The following is a 24,187-nucleotide window of genomic DNA, read 5'->3' as shown; positions in this document are numbered from 1 at the left end:
AAAATAAAAGAACATCTAAATGCTTGTCGGGACGGGTCAGGCTTGGGGAAGACCAAGTGACGATGAGGCCCGCCTAAAAACATTATAAAAAATGAAGTTAAGGAAAAAAGCTTGGGCTTCGCCAGGACGAGTCCCGTCCCAACCTTAGGGCCGCGTTGGCCTGGTCCTCGGGCCTCATGTTTTTGGCCCACACGTGCCCTAGTTATTTAGGTGCGGGCTACCCCAAATGCTCCGTCCTTGCAAATTCAAAGAGTCCCAAGGGGAACCGTAGGATGGCAATACCTTGCAGTTTATAAAGCCTCGCCGTGAAAATTCTCAGTCACGAAGTAGCTATGGAGCGCGGAAGCAAGGGCACTGTGACTTCTCTGTCTTCCTTGTTTCCTGTCGAAGAAGCGATGAAGGCAGAGCTGAGAGTTAAAGAAGCGATAGCGCAGAGGACCAAGGAGCTGGACCAGCTCAACCTCTTCATCTCGGAGAATTCTTCTCTCATGAACCTTGTGCAGAGGCTCCCCGACGAGATTTCTCACGAAATCATGGTGAAAATTTGGAACCGTATAACTATTTGTACAATTTATTTGTTCCATTACTTTATCTATGTGCTGATTTTCTCTCTGTTGCGGGTGCTTCCCATCTTAATGTCTAACTCTTTCTCTCTTTACATTTTGCACTTCTTATTAGTTTGTATCTGATGAAATTGAAATCTTGCAGGTCCCCTTTGGAAAGGTGGCCTTCTTCCCTGGCCGTCTAATTCACACAAATGAGTTCCTGGTATGTTCTTTTAATTCTTCGATCTTTATTTTGTTTTACTTTATTTTTAGCCAATCTCAAATAGTCCTTATAAGGCTCGGATGATGATGATGATGATGATGATGATGATGATGATGTTTGTCCTTTTCACTTCCTGATTTCTTTGTTGTAGGTCAATTGTGCATGAAAGGGAGTTGTTGACATTGGTCTGCTTTCTTCTCTGCTCTTAATTTTGATAATGTTTCATTCTCATAGAAGAGTTAGGGATCATTTGGTTGAATACCTATGATTTCTTCTCAATCTTTGTTCACACTTCAGACTTTTGTCATTTTTTGAGTTCTAAAAAGTTAGATCAAATATATGAATTCAAATTCTTATATGAAGTAATAGTAGATTATATTTTACTTTCGTTTGGTCTCTTTTGTCTGCATCAGTTATTGAGGAGTTAAGAAAAATTTCTCTGGTTTATTTTGGTTGAGATGGCTATGTAAAACATATAACATGTCTTTATTCATTATTATCAGCATGTGTATACACAACTGAGTATAATAATTATATATAACTGGAATAACATACTTTCTATGATACAAGATCTTTCAATGATCTCTACACTCCCCCTCAAACTGAGGCTAGTCACAGGGTCTCAGATTTTCATTGAGTTTTGTTGGCTCTTTCAAGTGCCATTCTGTTTTCTCGGTTGCCTCAACTTCTTTTCTATCTCCGAGGATGATTCCTTTATGTAATATCGAGTCTTTTATGCTACTCGATCTTGTCTGATTATCTACGAGCTGCTGAATGGGTCTCGTATTTGCGGCGAGTTTTGTTGGGGTCTTCCAAGTGCCATTTTGTTTTCTAGACTGTCTCGACTATTTTTCTCTCTCAAGTGAAGATCCGAAGATTTTGTCTGTTGCTTGAGCCTACTCTCATTGGCTGAAAGCCTGATCTATGAGCCTGAGAGCCCATCTGCCACCCACCTAGCCATTTAGCTACTTACTCAGTCAACTGGATTTCCCTCAGCCGCTCGGTCAGATCTGTCTCAACCAGATTTGAAATTATTGTTCCGGTTCTCTGCGATAAACCCCTCTAAAAATTCGTCCAAAAAAAAAAAAAAAAAATCCCAAAAACCGTTTTATCTGAAATACTTCCCGTTTTGTCCTTTGAAAAACGCCCATTCGAAAATGGCCTCTTAAAAATCACAACATCTGACATCACTGCCTCCCCTTTTGAAATTAACTTGCCTTTGGGAAACGGAAATCCTTCTAAAATCTGATCTGAAACCCTTTGTTAAACCGCCATATGATAGATCTACCGACTCCACCATCTGCGGATCTGCTGCCTTTGTTATTTGCACCTGAGAAAAGCTCATATGAAGCACTCTCACAATTTTCTTCCTCGGGTTTCTCTCTCTCTCTCTCTCTCCCCCTTATTTTTGGCTTCTTTGTCCCATTTTCTAATGGTTTTTCCATAGCGTGCTCTGTTGATTAGGTATCTGATCTGATTAAGAGAGGTATTTGGGTTTAGCGAGAGAGAGGATGCTCTTCTCTGTAATTTTAGTGAGAGAGGTCTTTGTAAAATTCCTTATGGGTCTTGTTTGTTATAAGTTTGAGAGAGAGAGAGAGAGAGAGAGAGAGAGAGAGAGAGAGAGAGAGAGAGAGAGAGAGAGAGAGAGAGAGAGAGGGGATCCTTGGTTTATTATTGCATGTGGTGATGGGCCCTTGAAATGATTAAAGGGTCGCTTATAGAAGGGGATAAATCCACTCCCTTTTAAATTACGTGGTGGAGTGGGTGAGAGAAAAAATAGTGATCATGGGCATCATTAAAAGGAAGTGGGCTTTCCTTGTTCCCCCCTTCATGTAAAAAAAAAAAAAGAGGCAAAAAAGGAGAGAAATTTGTCATCTTTTGGGGAGAGAAGGAGCATGCATCCATTGTTAGTAAAAATAGTAGTGATGGATCATTAAGAAACTAGTTTATCTTCACTCCGTCGGATTCTAATTTTTTTCTCTAAAAATAATGGCATCTTTGGCATCAAAGACTTGGTCATTTGAATGCAAATACATTAGATACTTTGTTTCGTTCTGGTTCCTTGCCTAATAGAGCACTTGCTTTAAATTCTGTCAATAAATCTTGTATTAGTTGTTGTCCGAATAAAAGCACTAGTTTTCCTTTTCCTACTCGAGTAGATAAATCAACTACATCTTTTCATCTTATTCATAGTGATGTATGGGGTCATGCTCCAACTTTATCTAGAATGAGATATAAGGATTTTGTTTTGTTCATTGATGATTGTACATGCTATATTTTTGTGTCATAAATCTGAAGTGTTCTCCTATTTCAAAACCTTTTTATCTATGGTTGCGACACAATTTGGTACAAAAATTAAAAGCTTACTGTCAGACTCGGGGGGGGGGGGGGGGGATATTGATCACATGATTTTCAAACAGATTTGAAAACTTAGGATTTTTAATCACAAAAACTTGTCCCTATACTCCACAACATAATGACATAGCTGAGAGGAAAAACCGTCATATACTGGAAGATAGGCCTTATGCATGACTCCCATATTCCTCATAGTTTTTGGGTTGAAGCTGCATCAATGGTTGTTTATCTCATAAACCATTTCCCGTCCTCAATTTTGCATAAAGAGTCTCCATATTATTCATTATTTCGTATGCATCATGATTATTCTCTCTTGCATGTCTTTGGATGTGTCTGTTTGTTCATCTTCCTGCACATGAAAGAATGAAATTTTCTGTTCAAGCAACACCTGTATTTTTGTGGGTTACTTGGGATTTCTATGTTATGATCCAGCAGTTCGTCATGTACGTGTTTCTCGTAATGTTATCTTTCTGAAAAGCCTCTTTTAGTATTCTTCAATTACTAAACGAACAGGGTCCTGTGCACCTTTCTTACTAGATTTCTCCGATGCTAGTTCCTCTGAGACATTATCACAATTTTTGGTGCATCAACAATAGGGTAAACAAAACTAATTCACGCCTCCTTCAGCTCACAAAGCAGAGCAAGATCAAACTTTTTCCCTACCTGTAAGTGATTTTCCTCCCTCTTCCTTTTCTCATAACCCTGTTTCTTCTGATAGCTCTATCCAGTTACGACGTTTTTCACGTGACTTTTTACTACACCTAGATCTTTGTTTGCTTCTCTTGATATTCCTTCTAACCGCCTAGATCTTTGTTTGCTTCGTAGATCATCATTTACCCCCTTAGATTCAGTTGGTATTCCTTCTACCTAACCAACACGCCTCTACTATACCATGTTGGAAGGAGGCCATGCATACAGAGATAAGTGCCTTGTTGGAAAATGACATCTGAGATCTTGTACTTTGCCCTCCTAACACATCCATTATTGGAATTACATTGATATTTTCTGCGAAGTTTAATCTAAAGGAGGGATTGAGTGATATAAAACACCATTAGTTGCTCAAGGTTACAAGGAGGAGTATGACATAGGTTGTGAAGAAACATTTGCTCCAGTTGCTAAAGTGAGCACTATACATACGTACAATGATTATGCTCTCAGTTATTCGTCAGTGGACTATCTCTCAGATGGATGTGAAGTATGCATTTCTTTATGGACATTTGAAAGAGATAGTATGTATGCGACCTCCTCCTGGGCATTGCCATGACAAGACTCTAGTATGTCGTTTGAAGAAATTCTTGTATGGCTTACAACAAGCTTGAAGAGCATTGTTTGAAAGGTTTCGATAGGTCATTCTGAATGCTAGATTCACACAAAGTGCTCATGATTATTCGTTATTTACCACCATTGTTCCTTAGGGATAACAATTCTTCTCCTATATGTTGATGATATGTTTATCATAGGAGATAGTCCTGACAATATACAACGCTTGAAGGAGCTTCTCAATCACATTTACAATGAAGGATTTGGGTGCGCTGACCTACTTTCGTGGCCTAGAGGTTCATTACTCTCTTGATGGATATATAGTTAATTTAAAAAGTATACCAAATATTTGATCAAACTGTCAAATTTAACTGACGTGAATGTAAAATATAGAAAGAATGTTGGGGACAAACTTCCGGATTCCCCTCTTTATAGACAACTGGTTGGCAGTTTGCTTTATTTCACTATGACGGATCCTGATATATCACATGTAGTGCAGGTAGTTAGTCAATTTGATTCAGTTCCTCGTTGGATCCACCTCTTGGTTGTCCATCGCATCATTTGTTATCTACGGGGGACATGCCCTAGAGGGTTGTTGTTCTCCTCTAATTTTTCTCTCGAGTTACGAGCCTATGCTGATGCTGACCACACAGGATTCCCAAATACTCAATGCTTAACCACTGGATGGTGTGTATTTCTGGGTGACTCTCATATCATGGAAATATAATAAATGACAAAATGTGTCGAAATCTTGTGCAGAGAAGCCAAATACCGAGCTATGTCCTTCACTCGTAGTGAAATCACTTGGTTGAGAGATCTGTTACATGACCCAAACATTCTTCATCGATTTCTTACACCGTTATATGCTGATAATATGGGCGCTGTTTGTATTACCTCCAATCGAGTGCTTCATGAGCGCACAAAACACATAGAATTTAATTGTCATTTCACTCGTACCAAATTCATGGCTAGAGAAGTTACATTCCCACACATTGCTTAACTGCAACAGCTTGCAGATATTTTTACTAAAGCAATGACTCGTGCTTGTCATGACGATCTCATTGACAAACCGATGCTGTTCAACCAGCCTCAATTTGCGGGGGAGTGTAGAGATCGTTGAAAGTTCTTGTATTTATTTTGTGTATCAGGGAAAGTGTATTATTCCAGTTGTATATAGTAATCATACTCTATTTTACTGTGCAAGTTAACTTGTTGCACAAGTTACTTTTGGTTGTATATATACATGTTGATAATAGTAAATAAAGACGTTTTCTCTTCTGCCTCTTTATGTGTTTTACACCTATTGATCCTTTAGACCTTCGAGGTTTGAAGCTAGATGATATTAAAGCAGGTATTGGGCGTGGTTGAAGGAACTGAATTGGCCACGTACCTAGGATCATGTGGACCACCTCAAGTTCATGTGGATCAGTTGCATTACGGTGAAGGCACGAAGCTCGTGTCATGACCCAAGGAGCACTTGGAAGACATCCGCGGGAAACAACATTGATCATGGTGGCATCAGTGGACCTAGCCATTACATCTGGACATGGTGGTGGCATGAGGTATAGACCATGCAGGCGGTGAGTGGGACGTGGTGGTGAGGGAGCTGATCACTCACTCGGGTGCATGGTGACTACGCGAGGACGGACCGTGTGTGTATGATGAGAGGCTTGGTGGCTGCAATGGACGCGACAGGTGTGTGGAAATGGGCATTGGTTGGAGCTGTGGTTTATGGGGACCAAGTGAAGGCCAAACATCCGATGAGGATGTCTGAGTTTAGGTGGGGAAGGCTTGACCCCTTTTCTCCAAAAGGCTCATGTGATCAGTGTGATGTGTGTGTGGGGAGCCAGGTGGAGGGCCTGGTGCAAGGGTTTAGACATTGCGAACAAGTGCGTATTGACATGAGGAAGCTGAGGGCCTGACCGTCTTGGATCCCAAAGGGGGCCTTAGGGTCGAGCAGTGGAATGCAGTTGATAGGGCATAGGACTGTGGTGCATGATCAAGGTAGTGGTGTGTGACTGAGAGATGGCGGACACGACCAGATGCTGGCAATGCGTGACAGAGGATTAACAACACATTACCCTTGTAAGTATGCTCTTTTGCTCTGTGGTGGCATTGAGAGAGGCTGAACCTGGCATCCAAGTAACCCACGTGAGTTCCAAGGCCGCACGGGCTAGGCAATGAATTAGCCCTTGTGAAGATGATTTATGAGAGAAGGGAGCTACCAAAGGAAACTGATCGGTCGGAGGAAGAGATAATAACAACAATGATTAGGGATATCTGATTCACCGAAGAAAGAAACTGCGTCGATCAATAAAACTCTGATTTGCCGAAGAAAATGGTGATCAAGAACACAAAAAAAGGAGAAGAACCGTGATTGAGGAACCAATCAAAGAATAATCGATCTTTGGTAAAACAAGCCCAAGTAATGGACAAAACCGATCAGTGGCTGCTCTGTTAAAACACATAAAGTGGTAAAAAGGAACACACATATTTATCCACTATTATCAACATGTATATATACAACCAAAGCTAACTTGTGCAACAAGTTAACTTGCACTGTAAGATAGAGTATACTAATTATATACAATTGGAATAACACACTTTCTATGAGATATAAAATAAATACAAGATCGTTTAACGATCGCTACAGGCTAGGCTTTGCTATATGATATAGAAATGCAAAAATGGTTGCTTTAGTACCATTTGTTTTATTTTTCTGTGTTGGTCATGCCCATGTAACTAGCATAAGTAATTAGGTACTTTGGACTAGAACCAGAGTGGGTGGCCCAAAAGGACATGGTTGGAAGTAGTTAGCAAAGGTGTGGAACTTATGGCATCACTGAGGGTATGGCCCTTGATAGAATAGAATGACAGGCCGGGATTCGTGTAGTGGACCCCAAATAGTTGGGAAAAGGGATTGATGATGATGGTCTAGAACTAGAGTTTGTCTTTTTGACTATTGAAAAAGAACATATTTCCACCGAGTTGTAGCCCTCAATTCTTGAGATTGCTCAATGGTGGCTACCTGCTCCTAGTTGAATTGGATTGTTTCAACTAGTTTGATGATGATCCGTTCAATGTAACGATGAACTACCCTTGTATGTATCCAATCTGCATCTCCTTGTTTTGTTATCCTTGTGGAAATGTTTTTTTACGAGGCTTTATTTAGGTTTATGTTATATGGTTTTTTATTTATTTAAGTTAGGGTATTTGTGACTTTCTTTGTGGTAGAGAATTCATCATCATCATCTCCAAAGGCCGCCTTTCTTTGTGTTAGAAAATTGAGGGGTAGAATTGGAAGTTTAATTGCAAATAGATGAAGTGTTATGATTTAATTGTGGTTATCAAATGAATAATTATCTCTCATTTACCTGTTTAAATCATTTAAGGTTTCACTGATGTTATGAGAAAATTATGCAAACTTGTTGAAATTTAAGAAGTCAGTGTTGATACGTGTCACATAGTCCTCCTCTCAACCAAATTAAGAAAAGAAATGATAACCTTTTATTATTGAAAATTTAGGAATAATTGTTATATATCATCGAACACTTCTCCTCTTTCTATTAAAATTGTCCCCTACCTCTCGCACGTGTTTTAATCCCTTGTATATCGTGGTTGAGCTATTTACTCAGTGATTTATTTATCCAACCTTTTTTATGTTCTTTAGTAGCAACAGTCAGATAAAAAGTAACAAAAAAAAGAAAAAGAAAAACTTCTGTTACTTGGAGAGCCCTAAAAGTTGGTAGACGTTTGTTGCTGGTACAAGCTCCGAGAAACTCTGGTTGATGGTTAGTGTGTGCTTCTGCAAACTTTGTAAAAAGATTTAGTGGTTTGCTCGATTAGTTCAGGTATCAAATGTTTTATATCTCTAATATGCTATGAGTGACCTCATTAGATCTCTCTTTCTCTCTCTCTGTATCTCTCTCTCTCTCTCTCACACATCTAATATGTGCGCAAATGGATTTTTAACTGCATACTGCACTAGCACCAGCTGCATCTGTTTTGTTGGTTTATTCTGGTTGAGATGACTAGGCTTTTGTATATACTACATGACGCCCAAATGGCTGGTTGAACAACATCCATTTTGATGGTTGCTCCTCCATTTGGTTTGTTTTGTTGCTGTTCATAGGCTCTTTTGTCTGGAAAGAGACTTCATTGTGTTAACTATGAAAACGAAAAGATTTGTTCCCAGCTGGGTCTTTTAATTCTGAAGTCTTCTCAAAGGTTCCTACGAGCTATTAGTTAAATTTGATAATTCCTTTGAAGATAATGCTCTCATGTAATGATGGACTGCCTAAGTCCCCAAACATTGCAACCCGATTTGTTTCTCCTCTTATTGAGTTTCAACAATTTGGTTGATTATAAAAAGTGGTGATTTTATAGTATCTAAGTTTGGACACTCTAAAATATGGAGGATATCCATGTTGTTTTTATCCCATGTAAATGGTTTAATGGTTATTGGATAGATTCATTCCTTGAGTAAGATTGATGACAAACAAAACACTGTAATCCAAGTGCTCATAAATGCTCATGTGAATTTCCTTTGTAATTTTAAGTCCTGATAATCAGTGCATATTGCTTCTTTTGGAATGGTACTAGGGCTCAATAGGGTGCCTTCGCAGGTTGAATGAATCCGGCATGTGCTCTTTTAGCTGTTTCCTTAGTTCCTCCATCATGGGAGGTGCCATTCGGCGTGGGGCCAATGCTGGGGCTTGGCTTTTGGCCCCAGCTCTATCTTATGTAAGCCATGTTTTTTCCTTTCTATGACTACTATCTAGTAGTAGTTTATTTGTAGGATATACTACGAGGAATGACATCATTGGCAAGAAGAAACTTGTCAGTACCAGTTAAGTTCTATGTTGTGAGCCTGAGACTGTTAAATCTCTGGTCATGTGAAAGGAAACTATATGTTGTATACTATGCTGTTATAGAAGTTATATATTGTAATCAATATATATGGGAAGGGTAGATGAAGTATTCTGTATTTTGTGGTAAGTTTTGGTATGGTTTAGGTATATGTGATTTATTTTTATTTTTCTCATTTGTAATTTGTCTATAGAAGACAACTCTGTATTTTCATATGTTTAATGGACACTGAGTCTCTTCAGAGAAACTTGAGACTCTTTACATGGTATCAGAGCCAAATTATCTTAGCTGTGTCCATTCCTCGTCCTTGCATTGTTGCCGATTTTCAAGACGCGCCTGTTGCTCACTCAGTTGGTGCAACTTCTATTGAGTCGTGTTTCGACTCTTTGCTGAGTCGTATTTCGACTCTCAGTTCTGTCTCTCTGTTGAGTTGTTGGCGACTCTCTGATCTGCTTTGCAATTTCCTTTCTCTCTCTAGAGCTTCTGGGGATCTTTTCGCTTCTCACTCTAGTGCCCTGCAACTAATAGTGTTATATCGCGCGTATTGAAAGATGGGTAAGGAGAAGGTTCACATTAACATTGTGGTCATTGGCCATGTCGACTTTGGCAAGTCCATGACCACTGGGCACCTTATCTACGAGCTTGGAGGTATTGACAAGCTTGTGATTGAGAGGTTCGAGAAGGAAGCTGCTGAGATGAACAAGAGGTCATTCAAGTTCGCTTGGGTTCTTGACAAGTTCAAGGCTGAGCGTGAGCGTGGTATCAGCATTGACATTGCCTTATGGAAATTCGAGACAACCAAGTACTACTGCACTGTCGTTGATGCCCCCGGCCATTGGGACTTTATCAAGAACATGATCATGGGTACCTGAGAGGCTGATTGTGCTGTTCTCATTATTGACAAACCACCTCGGAAAATTGCTTCCTAAAAAAATAAAATCATGCATTATTCTGATTTTATCCTTGCTCTGTCTCTTCTTGTTTGTAAGATCAAGTTTGTTACTCTATTACTCAATCCTATTCTTTGGCCATCTAAAACTTGAAAAAAGAAAATAAAAAAAAATGTTCTGAAATTTTTTTGTATGATCGAGTTTGTTTTCCTGTTATTCGATCATGTCTATTTTGGTCTGCGAGCTGTTGAATCTGTCTCGGATCCATACCGAGTTCTGTTGGCTCTTCCAAGTGCCATTATGTTCTTTTAACTGTCTCGACTGCTTTGTCTAGAATTTTTGTTTGATTGATCGAGCCTACTCTGATATGGCCCTCAGTTCCTGAGGCCATCTGTTCCTAAGGCTTGTTGATCCGCCATTGCTTTCTGTGCTTGTTGTTCAAGCAATTTGAGCATGGCAACCACTGCTTCTACTGATCACGCTATGCACTTGAAGATGCAACTGCTAGTTGCTGCAACTTGGTGTTCAAACTCCAACTGCTCTTTCTCTTACCATCTTGAGTTTGAGGGGGAGTGTGAAAGGAAACTATATATTGTATACTATGCTAATATAGAAGGTATATATTGTAATCAGTATATATGGGATGACTAGATGCAGTATTCTGTGTTTTGTGGTAAGTCTTGGTATAGTTTAGGTATCTGTGATTTATTTCTATTTTGCTCATATGTAATTTGTTTATAAAAGACAACTCTGTATTTTCATATGTTTAGTGGACACTGAGTCTCTTCAGAGAAACTTGAGACTCTTCACAATATTGTTGTCCAAGTAAAAAAGGTCGTAAAGCAATTTTCTTCTAAAACTTAGCATGCGTGAACTATATCCAAGCTGACATAAGAAAGCCATCAAACAAGTAAACAACATGACAAAACGAATCCCAATGAGCAAACATTGTCTCGTGTGAACAATTTGCATTAAGGTATAAAGAACTTGATCAATTTTATATTCTTTTGAATTGGAAACACTCATTATTTTTCACATGAGCTACTAGATACACTTCAACCATTGTTGCAAAACTTGGTGACTAGGTTGTGGAATTGCTTGAGTCACTTGGATCCAATTCCCTGTTAGGTATGGAGGTCCCAAATTGGTAGACTTAGATCTAGGTTCAAACTGGATTGGTTCTTGTAGGGATTTGGCGAGTTCATGGGCCTACTCGAGTGAGTCCTTGAAGTCGTAGCCCAAATTGTGGAGACTGACCTCTTTTTTGATTTTATTTTAATATTAATTTCAGCAAGAGAAGGTGAATAGTTGACGCATTTCATCCAATCTAGGGTATCAATCCCCAAATTTCATCTCTATGGTTGTTCTCAACCCTCTATCGAATCGTTAAATAAGATCAAAATTTTACAGATTTGAGAGAAATCGAAATCTTCAATTTGAGATCCAAAAAGCTTTGACAAACTTTGGATCTTGTCAATACAAAGCCTAACCCCAGAATTACTTTTGAGTGGTTAGATTTTGTGAACTTTGAATGTTAATCACATGATTGGTTTTACAGTGTTAGTTTTTCATTTTAAAGCAATAGATATCGTTTGATTTCTTTTAAATGCTCTAGATCTATGTTGATTTCTGTTTTATTCAGCTAGATCTAGTTTTTGTTTGCTTACTGACAGCTAGTATGTAGAAAGTTTCTGTAGAGAGTTAGAAATGTCATTTTTTTAGCATGGGAAATGCTTATTTCCATATTTCTATTCTTCCATACTTCATTTTCTCTAAATTATTCTTGATTTTTTCAAATTATTTATGACTTTTCAAGACTTTCTCCCAATTTTTCTATCTTTTCATCTACTTTATGCATAATTTTCTATTTTTTCCTTCTTACACGTTAATGGGTGTTTGATGCTTTCAGGGATGTTAATACCACCAAAACATGTTCAATTGTTTTTGGGATTGAAATGCCTTATCATGTTTGGGATTGAAATGCCTTGTGATGTATGTCAATAACTCTTTTTTTGTCCAAAAGTTCTGATTTTCCAATGGCAAAAAGAATTTGATCAAAATTTTGGAACATGCATTTTTTGTGTATGAAAAGCCTCTTCTATTTTTTTTGTTTTCATTTTATTTTAATTTATGTGTAGGTTTAGGTTCCAAGATTCTTTTGTTTCTAATTAATAGTTGATCTACCTTTCTAGTAGAAGTATGTCATGGTCAAAATATTATCCATGGGGTTAGGGAGCATCCCAATTTGACATATACGTATGTCACGGTCAAACTTTGATTTTTGTTGATGTGGATAACCAAGAGGTTCAAGGGTCCGACTCACTTGGACGCTCCTGAGATATGAAAAGGGAGCGAAAGTGACTCCCTGGGGATTATGATGGGCAGAACAGTTCATGGTAACCCATCTCCTTGAGAGTGAGAGGAGATCGGAGAGTGGATGAGAGAAGTTCAAAGGATGGAGAGAGATGAGGGGTATGGACCATAAAGCAGAGAGGGTGAGAGATGTGAAAGGGCGAGATAGGAGATGAGAAATCTGGGAGAGAGGAGGGAGGATGAGAGAGAGATGAGAGGTTCATAGGGAATGAGAGAGTGGTGTTGGTGGTGTCACAACATGATGTTTTGAGTTCCATTCCTATCATGGGTAAGGGACCTCTTCCCCGATGATCTCTTGAAAAAGAAAAAGAAAAAAAGGAACACATAAATGATAGTTCTGAAGATGGTGGACTCCTATAGGAGGAATCTTGTGATGGGTTTCTTGTATTAAGCAATCCAGTTGAAGCAGGTAACTAGAGACGCATTTTCATTCCATCACCCAATATGGGGAATAATTGATGATTGATAGAGTAACTTGTTGCACTAACCAAAACAGACAACAAGTATTTTTGACTTTTAGACATCTAATAATTATAACCATTTGAATTTTGGAATTTTGATTATGGTTTTAAAATTGACTGGGGTTCATATAATTAACAATGGGATCCTGTGTTAAATGTGCATGCTATTGAGGTTTCTTCTTCAACCCAGCATACTTCTATAACCCCGGACAATCAACTCACATTGAGATCATGGACGAGGTGAAATATTGCATGGAGAGATTGGATCTCTAAGCTTTGAAGGAGGTAAAAAAGAGTTTTTGATGAAGTTTCCCCGGCTTACGTCATCATGAGTAATGCAAGCCATGTTTATATAAACTATTAGACTTTGGTTGTTCCTCAACTTTTTTTGTATGTATGCTCATGGGAAATTTACAACAAACCTTGCTCGAAGATATCTCATTCAGCTGGATCCAGGTTTGCTCTCAAGTCCTTTTGCACCTTGCTCGAAGAGGAGTCACTTCTTAATAAGAGCATACTGGAAGAATAGTTGGGCCCCATCAAAGTGGAAGGAGATGAAGCTGCTCAGGAGGCAAAAAGCAAGATGATGGCTAAAATCCCAGATCGATTGGGTGAACTGGTCATTCGCAAAGCCAATTCAGATTGGAGAATCCCTGATCCAAATTGGTGATCTGGCCGAGAGAATTGAGAGATAAAAATTTGAAAACAAAAATAAAAAATTGGAAAAAAAAATGAAAATGCCAGATTGCATGGTTCCCTAACAGAACTGGTTGGTTTTGTCAAGGAACTGACCGGTTATATGGGGATTGGTTGATCCCTGTTTTAATTGGGAACCACACTTATATCCATTGATTCCCGATCGAATCAACCTATACATATACATATCTGAATTAGCATTTCTTCAACATCCATTGGAAGAGTTGCACAAGTTGAGAAGCAAGGGATGGTGGGGGAGGAGATGATGACAATGAAGCTAAATGGAGTTGTTGGAGGGAGCATGAGTGGGGGGGTGAGAGTGGGCACGACGGTTGGGCTAGACTTGGGACTTTCCGTTGGGAGGGACAATTGAAGTTACTCATTGATAGACTCATTCCTAAACTTATGGAGATAGTCGGGATGACTACGGGCCTCCCTATCATTTGGGTCGGACCTGTCATTGCAGTTTAGCTTTCAATAACTACAAGTTCTCATTCCTGAGGTGTATAAAAACTTTTGAGAATTTCTTCTGCCAATTGCATGTCTCTCCTATCTTCTCCCTCAAATAAATGGATGACTCTCATTTTCTTGTGCAAATTGCTTAAGAATTGATGTTAGAGAAAAAATATACGAACTTAGTAAAATTTTAGAAGTCAGTGTTGGTCATGGAATTTAGGATGCCCATTTTGATACGTGTTAGTTTGAACTTTGAATTAAGAAAAAACAGCTTCTCTGTCTTTTTGAAAATTCAGAAATGCATATTATACATCTTCTTTCCATTTAAATGTGTGTTACCTACCTCTCTCTCATGTCTTAATGTATTTTGGTGACCTCTCGTGTTGCATGCTTCACCAATTTCCTCAGTTGTTTCTTTTTGTCCTTTGTGAAGCCCCCCCATGGCATCTTTACCCTAACCTTGTGTAACTTCTTTGGCATCCAGAGACATCTAAAAGTTGGCATTGTGTGCATTCATGTCAATGTTAGTAAGACTGGAAACGACCAGCTTGTCGAACTAGGGTTTGGAACCAGTCTGGTCTGATCACCGAACCAACCGATCTGGTCTAATGACTGAACCAGCAATTTGTCAAAACTGGTCGGAAATGGCAGGTTTAAATCAACCAGTTGCCAGCTGGTTGAACCACTTTTGACAGGTTTTTATATATTTTTACCCATATGTTTAAGACTGGACTAGTGAACTATCTTGTCTGAGCAGTTTGGACCGATTGGTGCCCTCACTAGTTTGATGCCCAGTCCAGTTTGACAACTTTGGTTCATATTGATAGTTGATGCAGATGCAAATGCAAGCTGTGGAGAAATGTGTTGCGAGCTCTTCCATCTAATTATGCATACAGATTTGTGTAGTTTGGTTGATTAGTTCACGTAGCAAATACTTATGGTAATACACACTGTGCTGTGAATGACCATATTGGATTCCTCTCTCTCTCTCTCTCTCTGTCTCTCCCCCTCGTACATAAAAACATACATGTATAACTTATGTATGTATAGATGTGATTCTTAACTCTATTCTGCAGCTCCAGCTGCAACTCTTTTTGTGCTTCCATAACTTACTTTCACATCCATTGTAGGTTCTGTTAGGAGATGGATACTACGCAGAACGTAGTTCGAAACAAACTTCAGAGATTCTACACAGGCGAGCGAAAACCTTGGAGTCTAAAGTTGAGGGCCTAAAAGCCATGTTGTTAGACCTTGAAGCTGAGGCATCGTTTTTCAATGCTACGGCTGCTGAAGCTGCTGTAAGTTTAGGCTAACTAGCTCTCTCTCTCTCTCTCTCGTCTCTTTTTATATGTATATATGTGTATGTGCTTGCTTAAGCGCGTGTGCTCATGCGTTTATGGATGCTTTTTGTTCATATCTGATGCCCTTGTAAAATGATTCTTGAGCCATTTTATTATGATTTGGTAATTATTGAGGACTCTTCAAGTTTTAAGCTGATATTTATAACAAAACTTGTTCACATATTCAAAATTCTGTCTACAATGAATTGGATTTGATTAAATTCAGAATTATTCAATAAAAGTTTACTATAAAGAATGAACTATCTAATAGGTACCACAATAGATTATTGTGGCGTTATGTGAAATTTTGGTAATCATCTTTACGGGCCTTTTGCACTTGGTTTCTTTTTGCTGCTGTAGGATCTATGAGATTTTTTTGTTATATTCTTCGTAGAAGCCAATGCATAACTATTACACATATTTGTTGGAGACAAATTTGACTCATCCATTAGAAAAAGGTTGAATTACTTAAAGTATCACCTATCCCATATATACAATTACAGACCTGCAGGCCAAATTACTCAATTCAACATGCATGTCTCATATCTAACAGACTAACACTATACAACAACATATTGATGTCAAACTGATTAGGGATCTGCCTTAAGTAGATTGCTGGAAAGAAATAGATGATGTACTTGAGAGTATGTATCCTCATGTTTAGGAGATCTGCATGCTGATTTGTGGTGATATGGTAAAGAGAGATGTCGATCAATCAGTTTCTCATTAATACTTTGACAAAGTGCTTTTGTTAGTTCCTTGTGCTCATGAATGTTGGGTTAAATAAAATGTCTATTGCACCAGGGCTATTTCCTTACGAATTGTTAAATGTGTGCTTACCTCTCTGAGAACCCTCAAGCTTAGTTCATGTCTGTGACACACATTATATGCCTTTGCATTCCATTATGAACAGACCTTTTTGCAATTCTAGATGACTAGAGGATATTTGACACATCCAAAAATATTATGACTCCTTAAAGAGTATGTGCCAAAAGTAAGAATTTTAAGAAGTCCACTGGTGGCCAAATAATGTCATTTAGTTTCTTTTGCATTCACATCATCTCACTCAATGGACCTTCTTCACTATTGAGGCTTTAGATCCCTACTCTGGAGCATCATGCTTAGGGATAAATATGCAAAACTCAATGAGCTATTTGTCACTTGCTAGGGGAATATGGACATATATGTTGAAGTAATATTGATTGGATCATGCTTGAGTTGATAGAAGCTTTTGGTGGTATTGGGGTTTTGTGGCCATTAAACGCCTTAAGAGCAAAATCATTATAATAGTGGATATATACTCCAATGGGAGATGGTCCTTATGGGACTAGTATGGTATTTTATAATTTAATGGTTGGCTCACCTAGGTTGACTGATCCAGGCTTGGGACTGAGTCCAAAATCCTTATCTTTGGGCATATGACATAACCCTTGAGGGTTTCATTGAAGGGTCATCTTGCGTTGATGTCCAAGAGATGTCTAGGGATGATGTTTGTCCTGCATGTAGTTGGAAGCTTGTAAGGGCAAGGGTCAAATCCTTAACAACCACCACATGGCGTGTATACATGATCTGTCCTTAGGGGGAGCATATAATCCATACAATAAAATCGCGCTCCCACTAATTATTTCCCAACTTCACTGGGCCTGTCATGAGCCCTTGTGATTGATTGAGTGTCATGGATCCCATTAGGTTGGGTTGAGGAGATAGTCTGTGGGTCACAGATTTTTAGCATAGGTGGTGGAGTGCCTTAGATATCGCATATTCTTGACCAGTTGGTACTAGTCTTCTTCTATAAAGTTTTTATTTGTGTTTTTGAATAATTATGGTACACCAAAAATAACTTTCCAAATTTTATTTATGCCATGTGGTTTTTTAATTCAATTAAAATAAATCTTCGCAATGTGGTTTTTTAATTCAATTAAAATAAATCTTCGCAATTATTCTTTTTTATTTCTTAAAATTGTTTTATGAGCATTTATACAATTTGCAAATATTTTATGGGTCTTATAAAGTGTTTGACTAACATGGAGGGCCTAAGGCCACGACCCCACGTGTGTTTGATGTCCCTACTAATATGGGATGAGGGCCCTACATGGGACCCACATCTTACTCTGCCCACGCACCTCTTTCTCTCTCTCCTACAAGTGGATGAGGTAATTATGAGAGAGAGAATTTGAAGGGGATAAGGATAAGGTTCTTAAAATAATTTTATTTATAAAATTATGAGAACTATTTTTTCTTAAAGGATTATGGATTTCTGACTGAAAATTATCTCTAGAAGATTTTGAAGTCCTAATCCTAATGGAACTTGGATTTATGGAGAAATCTAATCCTAGTGGAACTAGTAGAGGATAAGGGTCAAGGATCTAATGGGTAACGGCTCTAGGATTCTTCCCGTCATCATGATGACTGATTTAAAATTGGATGGCTCAGATTAATTCTCTCTTCACCTCACATATTACTTAGGACTCCTTGGTCAAAGCTGAATACTATTTGAAGATGGCAACCCTAGACCTCATAAACCCTATCATTCTTAGCACCGGAACCTACCCTCCCTCCCTCCCTCCCTCTCTCTCTCTCTCTCTCTCTCTCTCTCTCTCTCCCCCACCCTCCCCCCTCCCATGTCTCCTTTCTTTCATCTGTCTCTCTAGCTCTAGTTAGGTGGGCACGCTGCACCTTGACCTGCCTATTGTGCCACCTAGGTGAGTCATCGAGAGGCACGCCCAGCCCATAAGAGGGGTGGTGCCACATTGTGGCATGCCCCACCAATAGAATCTTTATTAAGGGTTGTAAAGAAACCCTAGTTGCTTTTTAGAGTGTTGAAAAGAAACCCTAGGGTTATCGTGGTTATGCTCTCAGCCCCAGTTTGAGTTAGGGTTTTCCATAGATGCTCATCTTGTAGAAGATTCAACAAGGACCATTGGATTAGTGCATTATTGACTTGGTAATCGGGAGTGTGGTGATAAGTCCTACGGAGGTGATCCTAGGCTCAGTTTTTCAAGTTTCTTGCCATTTTATTGGTACTTTTTGTTCTTGATTCGTATTTTATTGTTATTTGTAATTCATTATTTTTTATGAGTAAAGTTTATTTTTAAGGAAGTAAGAGTTCGATCATTATAGAAGGTTTTTTTTTTTCTGATTTTGCGTTGTAATTGGCTCTTGTAAGTAGAATTTACCTGTATAATAAAAGAAAAAGAGAGACTGTTTTGAATTCATACACTGTGCAACTCTACATAGCCCACTCTTTTAGTTAGTTGATCTTTTCCCTCGAGGTTGTACCCTCTAGAAATCAAGTACCTTTGAAAGTGTTGGGACTGGAACTTTAGTGATCTAAGAGAAAACCTAGACTCTATCATTGCACAAACTCTGGTCAACAAAGTTTTTGAGGCATTGAGGAGTGCGCTTCTTAATACTAGTCCTAAGATGCAGCAGATTATGCTTTCTCGAGTTGCACTATACCTGAACTTATGTGGTGGTTCATTCCATGGTAAGCAAGTCTGCGTTTAAAACACAATTTTTTTCAAAAGACCTTCAAAAATTAACTTTTTTTAATGGAACCAATATAAATCTGTATTTTATCTTTCTTCAAAAAAAAAATCAAAAAAACTTTTTCCCTATAACTTTATTTTTCATTAACTTAATATTATTGAATTTAGGTTTAAAGCTAAGAATCTTGATTTAGCAAAACTTTCCATTCAAAATTTCAACAATAAGTTCCCTTAAAAGAAGTGTACAAAAAAATGCAAGTAATATATTCCCCAAAAAATATGATATCGTAACAATCGTATATCTCAAAATAATAGGTAGAGTTAGAAGAAGAGTAACCCAATGAAAATATTTTTTTTTTGTTAAAACCCGGAGCGACCTTGTAAAATGCAAGAGAGAAATTCAATGATGCTAAAAATTTAGGCAGATTGGGAATTGAGTGTGAGATTTGAATTTGCTCAAGAATTTATACATAGAGAAATTTGATTAATTTCATATTGTTATATTTTATACAACATAGCATTTTGGATGGACCACTATGTTACATATTTGGGTCTTTTTTTTTTGTTTTAGTTAACTACAATCTTTTACTGAGGGTCTTTTTTGTCTTTTTCTTTGAACAATAATCCTATACCTTGGTTTACTGTTCTTGTTATTTACGAATATATTCTTGTGTTTAGTGTCATTGTTATTGTTTCATTTTATACTCCCAATAAATTTATGATATGTTTTGTGTTGCGACAATATAATATGCATTGTTATTGGATTTATCGAAAATTTAGACAATAAATTATCAAGTATTACTCTAATGACACTATGTAAGGCTATAAAATTATTGTTCAATGGCTTTAATGCATCTATACAATAACTGCAAATCATAATTTTATATTTTGTCATCTTTACATATCTGCCTTTTTTTCACTCTGTTTTTTTGAGCCAAATCCAAAATATTCACGATTCTATAACTGGCCTTTTTTTTTTGCGATTCGTATTTTTGAGCCGATTTCTTCCTCCGTCTTTTTTAAATAAAACGTATTTATTAACAATGTTTTGGTGCACCAATAGCTTATTATTCCCCTACTTGCTAACTATGGTTCACCCTTTGCATCGTATTCTTGGTCCAGTTTATTACTGTCCTTTTGTTTTTAAGCTAATTTTCAGAACTTTGCACCATATTAATTTTAGTGCGTAAAGGTTTGAGAAATTAAGAAAATAAGCTTATATGGGGCAGAGTGTGCTCTAGCTCCATAGACTTAATTTTCATCTAAATTAGGTATGTTCACTTATCATTTTGTATTTTCTTTTCTTAAATTTTTTTGATGAAAAAAATCATTTATTTATGGTGTGTTATCTAGATTTTCTCATTGTTTTATAATTATTTCGAATTTTGTGTCTTTATTTTGCAGATTATCAGAAAAAATTCATTTTTAAATAAAATTTTAATGTTATAACATGGAAATTGAATTTTTTTCTTTGTTTTAATCTAATAGCATGAATGTATGGAGCAATATATTATAATAATACATCATAATCCAAATCTTGTAATTTGAATTTTTGTTCTAATTATCTATTTTTACAGGTTAATATTCTTTGATAATATGAAATTCTGGTTTTCGTGTGCTTTAGTATGTGATTTTTTTGCATTCGCTTCCATACTTTTCCTGTTGTTTATGATTGGATTCTTCTCCTAATACACTTGGTGCACAAATCATGCCTTTCATGATTGTAGGATGCAGTCTAGGGCTTCATTTCTGATAGTTTAATTAGCTGATTTATGATCTCTGAACTGGATTGAACTCTAACATGCGAAGGTGACTGCTTCATTAAAAATCGATTGGTTCCATGGCAGTATACCTTTATGAGAAAGCACGTTAATGGTTTCATGTTTGCATGACTTGAGTTAATATACTGCATAAAGATATTTGATTGCGCACTCTATTTTTTTTTTCAATGATGTGAATGTAATGATCAACAGACATCTAGATAGGGAAACAACATCTCAATATTCACGTATTTTTGCAAAATAATGAAAGTACATAATGCAATACCCCCAATTTTTTGGTAACTCAAAAAACACTATTTTTAGGGATTTTTAGTGATGTTTGAATTTTTTTGTCACCAGAAGCGGCCAATCTGAGCGATTCTCCAGTCCTGATCACCGATCTACTGATCCGACCCGGTTTTTGAGGTGGCCGTTCTAGGTCACAGATCCATTTTTTAAAATACTGAGTTATGAGTTTTCTATAATTATTGTCTGCATGGATTTACATGTATGTCATAGTATTATTAATAGTTTAGAGTTCTAGTTGTTGAGGTGGGAGTGCGTGTGGAGGGTTGTTGCTTGCTAAGACTTCGTCCTTTGGGAGTGGCATGATGGTACCCTAACAATAAATATATAGCATTCGATAATTTTTTAAATATAAAAGATTAATGTATTTAACCATACTTGAAATGCATTTACTCAAATAAAATTCAGTAGAGTAATAACTCGTATTTACTTATAAGTCATCTCATATAATAGCTCTTCAGAATACATTAAAGATCTCTAATTGATATTCCATAATAATTAATTCTAAGGGATATTATTGCAGTCAAAATATACATATCCCTTTCCTTTACATTATCCTTTTCCTTTTTAATTTAACCGCAAAAATGACCTAAAGCATTACGTAAATCGAGCAATTAAATATTGAAATATATATATATATATAGAGAGAGAGAGAGAGAGAGAGAGAGAGAGAGAGAGAGAGAGAGAGAGAGATCTTGTACACATTTGTACAAATGGCCAAAATCCCTTAGCCATTTGTGATGAAAGGTGTAGCCCCTATTCCCTACATTAAATGTGATTTCGGGAGCATTGGGTTTATAACTTTGTTTCTGTGGTTAACCCATATTTACAAAACCCTTTTCTTTTGAAAAGTTTTAAGAAAAGTGGATTTGAGTAATTATTGCTTTTTTATTTTTTAACTGATATGCAATTCTTGTTTTTTATATGATGGATATGCACTTATTGCTTTTGTTTTTTTATTTGTTGGGCATTTTATTACTCCTTTTCATTTGAAATATGAAGAATTTGGGTTTGTTAACCTAGTGGGTTTGTTAACCTAGTGACTAACTCCTATTGGCTTGGGACCATGTTCCCCCCAACATAAGGAAGCTTAGGATCACGTAGCTGGAGTGGGTCATAGGAAATCCTTGCAATTAAGGCCAGAATACCAGTCTATTGCAAAATAATTTTAGACTTCTATCCTTATAAGTGATCAATGTATCTTGTCTATTAAATATCAGTGGATACAGTAAAATAACATCATTGGTCATTGTAATTGTAATCATTGTTTTTATTGATTTTCTGATGATTTTTACATGATAACTTTGTATTTTCATATCATAACCTGTTTGCTTTTCATTCTTCTCTTGCAATAGGAAGGTCTATTTGAAATAAGGGAGGACTACATCGAACAAAGTACTAACATAGCGACCCAAAATCAGACTGGTATCTATTTTGGTATCCATGCTTTTTTTGTATTTTTACTGTAATAGCCTTTCTCTTGTTTCTCTTAATGACTTCAAGTAGGAACTTTGTAATTTGGTCTTGCTTGAGGTACACTTGTCATCATGTGGTTCTTGATCATCCTCTGTACAAGTATAGAAGAAACATTTGCTAATAACTTTGGATACATGGTTTCTTAGTTTCCATATATTTTGTTGTGCTGGTTGTCAGATCCTTAGGATAGGAGGAGAAGTAAGATTCAGGTGAAGATTGAGAGGTAGAAGTAGGGCCTAATGGCTTGGATAGCAGAGACTTCCTTCATTGTTTATCAATTGGTGACACAACTCCATGTATATAGATAGATTACAATATGATACAAAGGAATGAAGCAAAATTGGAGACCCATGAATTAACATACAAAACTATGGTACAACTCAATATGATACCATCTAGGACAAGAATTCTTACAATTTTTTAGAACTTTCATTGCTGGAGTGTCTAAGATTATAGAATTTGAGAGGATTATTGTAATTAATAAAGGTGTAAAGTGGAGAGCATAGTTGGGAAATTAATCACAATTTGGAAGTCATTTGTTGACCAAAACAACTTGTGTCAGCAGGTCTACTAATTCTTTTAAGAACTTTTTTGTCTTGATTCTCAACTAATGCAATATAAAAACCTGAAAGAAATGGTTAAATATAGTTTAAAATGGTTGTTAATATTTTTAAAAATGGTTGGCAAAAATGTTAACCTCTATTGAAAATCATTCAAATGTAAATAGTTAATTTATGAATAGAGTATAAACTTTAAATATTCAACTATTGAAACTTGGAAGTATACACATTGAAGACAACAAATCAGGCATATCAAGATACAGACAGCATGGTTTATATCCATAGTTGCTTGGAGCGAATGCAGGAGCAGGGGACTGGAAGTGGGAGTGACAGATCAATACATGTAGGAAGCTCCCTAGGTCGGGAGCGTATTTCGTATAATTTGTTAACTTAATAAATAATTGCCATAAAAATAGAAATTTCAATTAATTTTTTTTTAAAATTCAATCATTCTCCCATGGAGAAGGAATGCTTGATCGTGATTCCGAAGCAGGATTGCCACCTTAATTTGGAGACCCCAGTAACTTTGTGTATGCCAAATGGAGCCTAAAAACCTGTGATGTGGTTTTATTGTTCTTTATTATGCACTTCCAAGGTTTTTAAATTTTTTCTCTTCTTATTTTTTTTTTGGAATATTTGACATTGTTTGGATGGATTTTTTTTTTAGGACTCACCAGTCCGATTTCCATGTTCTAGAGTCGACTTTTAAAGCATAACTGCTTACGATTCTCAACTTTAGTGCCAGAACGAATATTGGTGGACAGCTGTGCTTTACTCAAAGGCCAAAGAATGGGAATGGTTTACCTAGACTAATGATTATTTCAGGAAAATATAAAAATTTGTTTATTGTGCTGTTGGTTATGATTTCTGTTGCTTGTGCATCTCTTGTCTCAATCTTTGCAATTCTTCTCTGTTCCATTTCAAGATTCACTGATAAGCTTTCTTTGTTTGTAAAGATATGTGATTTGTGTCCAACAAATCAAGAGAAAAAATTAACATTTTCTTGGGCTTTTGATTTTAGTTTCTTGGTTTCTTTGGCAAGTTTGTAATCTTTTTCAATGGATAATCATTATATATAAACCCACAACTTAGAGGTTGACCGAAGGGCTTCAGACCTCAGGACTGCAGG

At 37.0% G+C, this 24,187-nt stretch overlaps 1 protein-coding gene across 11 annotated transcripts in view; it reads left to right on the top strand.

The window, feature by feature from the left end:
* Window positions 1–318: 318 nt before the first annotated feature.
* Window positions 319–24,187, top strand: part of LOC18443271 (Prefoldin chaperone subunit family protein) — a 38,334-nt gene continuing 14,465 nt past the window's right edge. For 5 of the 11 annotated variants that reach the window (XR_016049059.1, XR_016049058.1, XR_016049060.1 and 2 more), the window contains exons 1-4: window positions 319–536; window positions 709–768; window positions 15,259–15,426; window positions 22,378–22,447. Coding sequence is in view for 6 of the 11 variants with exons in the window: in XM_011628363.3 (XP_011626665.1) it covers window positions 333–536; window positions 709–768; window positions 15,259–15,426; window positions 22,378–22,447 (502 nt within the window). In the remaining 5 variants the exon portion in view is untranslated. Of the gene's footprint in view, window positions 537–708; window positions 769–919; window positions 954–3,660; window positions 3,789–15,258; window positions 15,427–22,377; window positions 22,448–24,187 lie in introns of all 11 variants that reach the window. The other 6 variants (XR_016049062.1, XR_016049061.1, XM_088857831.1 and 3 more) reach the window with 2 other exon arrangements.

The sequence above is a fragment of the Amborella trichopoda genome, chromosome 2 (genome assembly GCF_054954075.1).
Source record: "Amborella trichopoda isolate Santa Cruz 75 chromosome 2, AtrichopodaSantaCruz75HAP2 v2.0, whole genome shotgun sequence".
Lineage (NCBI taxonomy): Eukaryota > Viridiplantae > Streptophyta > Magnoliopsida > Amborellales > Amborellaceae > Amborella > Amborella trichopoda.
Note: the sequence above shows the minus strand (reverse complement) of the source record. Positions and strands in the feature narration are given on the sequence as shown.